At 32.2% G+C, this 2,763-nt stretch overlaps 1 protein-coding gene across 2 annotated transcripts in view; it reads right to left on the bottom strand.

Annotated features, from left to right (window-relative positions):
* The window catches only part of LOC106873390 (prostaglandin reductase-3), a 101,038-nt gene that overhangs the window by 40,914 nt on the left and 57,361 nt on the right, over positions 1 to 2,763 (bottom strand). For both annotated transcript variants that reach the window (XM_052968857.1, XM_052968858.1), the window contains exon 4: positions 1,493 to 1,588. In XM_052968857.1, coding sequence (XP_052824817.1) covers positions 1,493 to 1,588 — 96 coding nt within the window. The remainder of the gene's footprint in view (positions 1 to 1,492; positions 1,589 to 2,763) is intronic.

Raw genomic sequence — 2,763 nt, 5'->3', positions numbered from 1 at the left:
ATTGGTTGAAATTATCGAAATAAGACAATTTTTTACATGAAATAACTTTGAATACAAAAATTTTTTTCTGTTCTATAACACAAAATAGATAAGTATACGAAGTTTGAAAGTCTTTCAGTACCAAAAACACTACATAAAACATAAATGAAAATTGGTGCCCCCGTTTTGAACTAGTTCCCACTCATATGTCCTTTTTTTTTTTGGCATGGTTTCTGTGGTTGAATGCCCTTCATAACAGCAACCACTTTACAAAGTGTAGTTAATGCATTTTGTTGTGGCACCAGTTAATATATCTTCAATAAGACTCAAGAGTTCTCTCAGTCCAGCAGTGTTTATGGTCATTTGCAAACCATAATCACATGCTTATTCAATCAAATCTTGAAGAAATCATTGACACTTTACACAATCATCAACTATTAGAAGAGTAAAAGAAATACATTTATGAGGTGAAATTACAAAACATTTAAACTAAAACGATAATTAAAAAGTCACAACAAATTCACTGTAAGAGAGTAAAATGAATAAAATAAACTTTAAATTTATAGAGTGGAAATCCACAAATACCATATTCTTTAGGAGATAATTGCAAGTAAAGTATTTTTTTCTCTAATTCTAACCCTTAAATCCATTACAAAATAATTTTAGTTCATAAAGTTGATCTAGTTCCCAGTGAAAAATCAATATAACATTTACATAAGAATTACAAATATAAAAAAGACATTTAAGTCAAAAAATCTGAATATTGCCAAAGAGTAAGGTAGGTAACAAAACAAAAGGTTTGGAGGAACTGGTCATAATTAGTAGCAGGAAAAGAAAAGACAAGTACTCAATTCTGTGTAATCAATGAATTTAATGGATGCACAAACTATAATTTGATTTTAGATAGATTTCCTAGGTAAAAACCCTTTTGTTTTACCACAATAATCAAGAACAGCCTAAATATGAATATTATGAACCGCTTTATATTTCCATAGGAAAAGTAGACAAATTTTAGTATACTTTTAAGCAAATAAACTAAGATGGTTGATAAAAATATTTGATCACTGAAATATTAGTTTATATACAGAAAGATTATAATTTTAACATATCAATATTTTCTTGGCATGTTATGCATGCAAAACAAAAAGAAATTAATATTGATTAGATCTAAGGATGATGTGTAACACATATCTTAGGACTGGTTTATCTGTATCAACTTTGTGATGAAATCAAACAAGTTTCTATCAAAGATTACTTCACTGATATGTGCATTTGACACAAATAGATAATAATCATTGACCTTTCATGTGCCAAGTGGAAATACTTTCAGAGAACTCTAGAATGTTAGGCCTAGTATATTAAATTACATTGGATCAAAAAAATTCATATCATATTCTAATTAAAGTATGTTAGAATGGTTTAAATGAGAGTGCTTAAACATTAATGGTGACTACTAAAAGAAAATATAATTAATTTCATCAGTATTAAGCAAAATAAGAAAATTTTTCTAAACCTTATATTCAGCAAATGCTCCATGTAACATATACATCACAGATTGTCCCACTGACAATTTGGTATCAGCACCAATATCAACAATTTCTCCAAGAGCCTGGAAAATATTTTCAGAATAGTGTGTCATGAAAATAAAGAGCATAATAAATCAAAATAAATATCTATGCACTTTTTTGCATATATTGAAAACTTAACAAAATGTGGAATTTATCATATTAATATGGCATGTCATAGTCTGTTTGACTGGAATCAATAAAAACAAAACTGTGTCAAGTAGTTCTTGCTTATAAACATTATTGTTTATTTTATGCATTTTTTCCCCCATTTCTTCAAAAAGTCTTCACAAAAGTAACACTTCTGGTTCAATAGATACAAATCACCGCCATTACTTCTTCTATATTTAACATATTCTCAATCCCACCCTAAAAATTATCACTCCACTGGTATATATACCTCCTCAAGTCATGTCAATTGTATGTTGTATGCATGTATAATTGAAAAGATAATTTACTTTCAGTGGGTGTCATGTTTATTGGAAGAGTCCAGAGTTCCTTTCAATACCACCCATAAACCAGGTGTATTTTGCAAGCTGAAAAGAATAGATATCCTTTCCCATCAAGGCAGTATCAGTCCAGGAAAGAAATGATTTTCTTCATGTATCAGTGATGACCCTAAAATATTCTAGTATAAAGTTTGAAGATTAGTTTTCTCTATTCTGCATCTTTACAAACTATGCAAATGTATTATATAATGTTGTATGTGCATATATATATATATATGCATATATCTATATAGTGTGTGTGTGTGTGTGTGTGTGTGTGCGTGCGTGCGTGCATGCGTGTGTGTGTGCATGCGTGCGTGCGTGCAGAGTATATACTATGTATGTACATATGTGTCAATGCTAATGATGTAGTCTGGAGTAAATTATGAAACAGCTACAACCATATTCATCATCATCATCATCATCATCGTTTAACGTCCGCTTTCCATGCTAGCATGGGTTGGACGATTTGACTGAGGACTGGTGAAACCGGATGGCAACACCAGGCTCCAATCTAATTTGGCAGAGTTTCTACAGCTGGATCCCCTTCTTAACGCCAACCACTCAGAGTGTAGTGGGTGCTTTTACATGTCACCGGCACGAAAACGGCCACGCTCGAAATGGTGTCTTTTATGTGCCACCCGCACAAGAGCCAGTCCAGGGGCACTGGCAACGATCTCACTCGAAAACCCTACAAGGCCAGTCAGGCGGTACTGGCAACGGTCACGCTC

This window comes from Octopus bimaculoides, chromosome 6, assembly GCF_001194135.2.
Source record: "Octopus bimaculoides isolate UCB-OBI-ISO-001 chromosome 6, ASM119413v2, whole genome shotgun sequence".
Classification (NCBI taxonomy): domain Eukaryota; kingdom Metazoa; phylum Mollusca; class Cephalopoda; order Octopoda; family Octopodidae; genus Octopus; species Octopus bimaculoides.
This window is presented reverse-complemented; position numbering and strand designations above follow the sequence as displayed.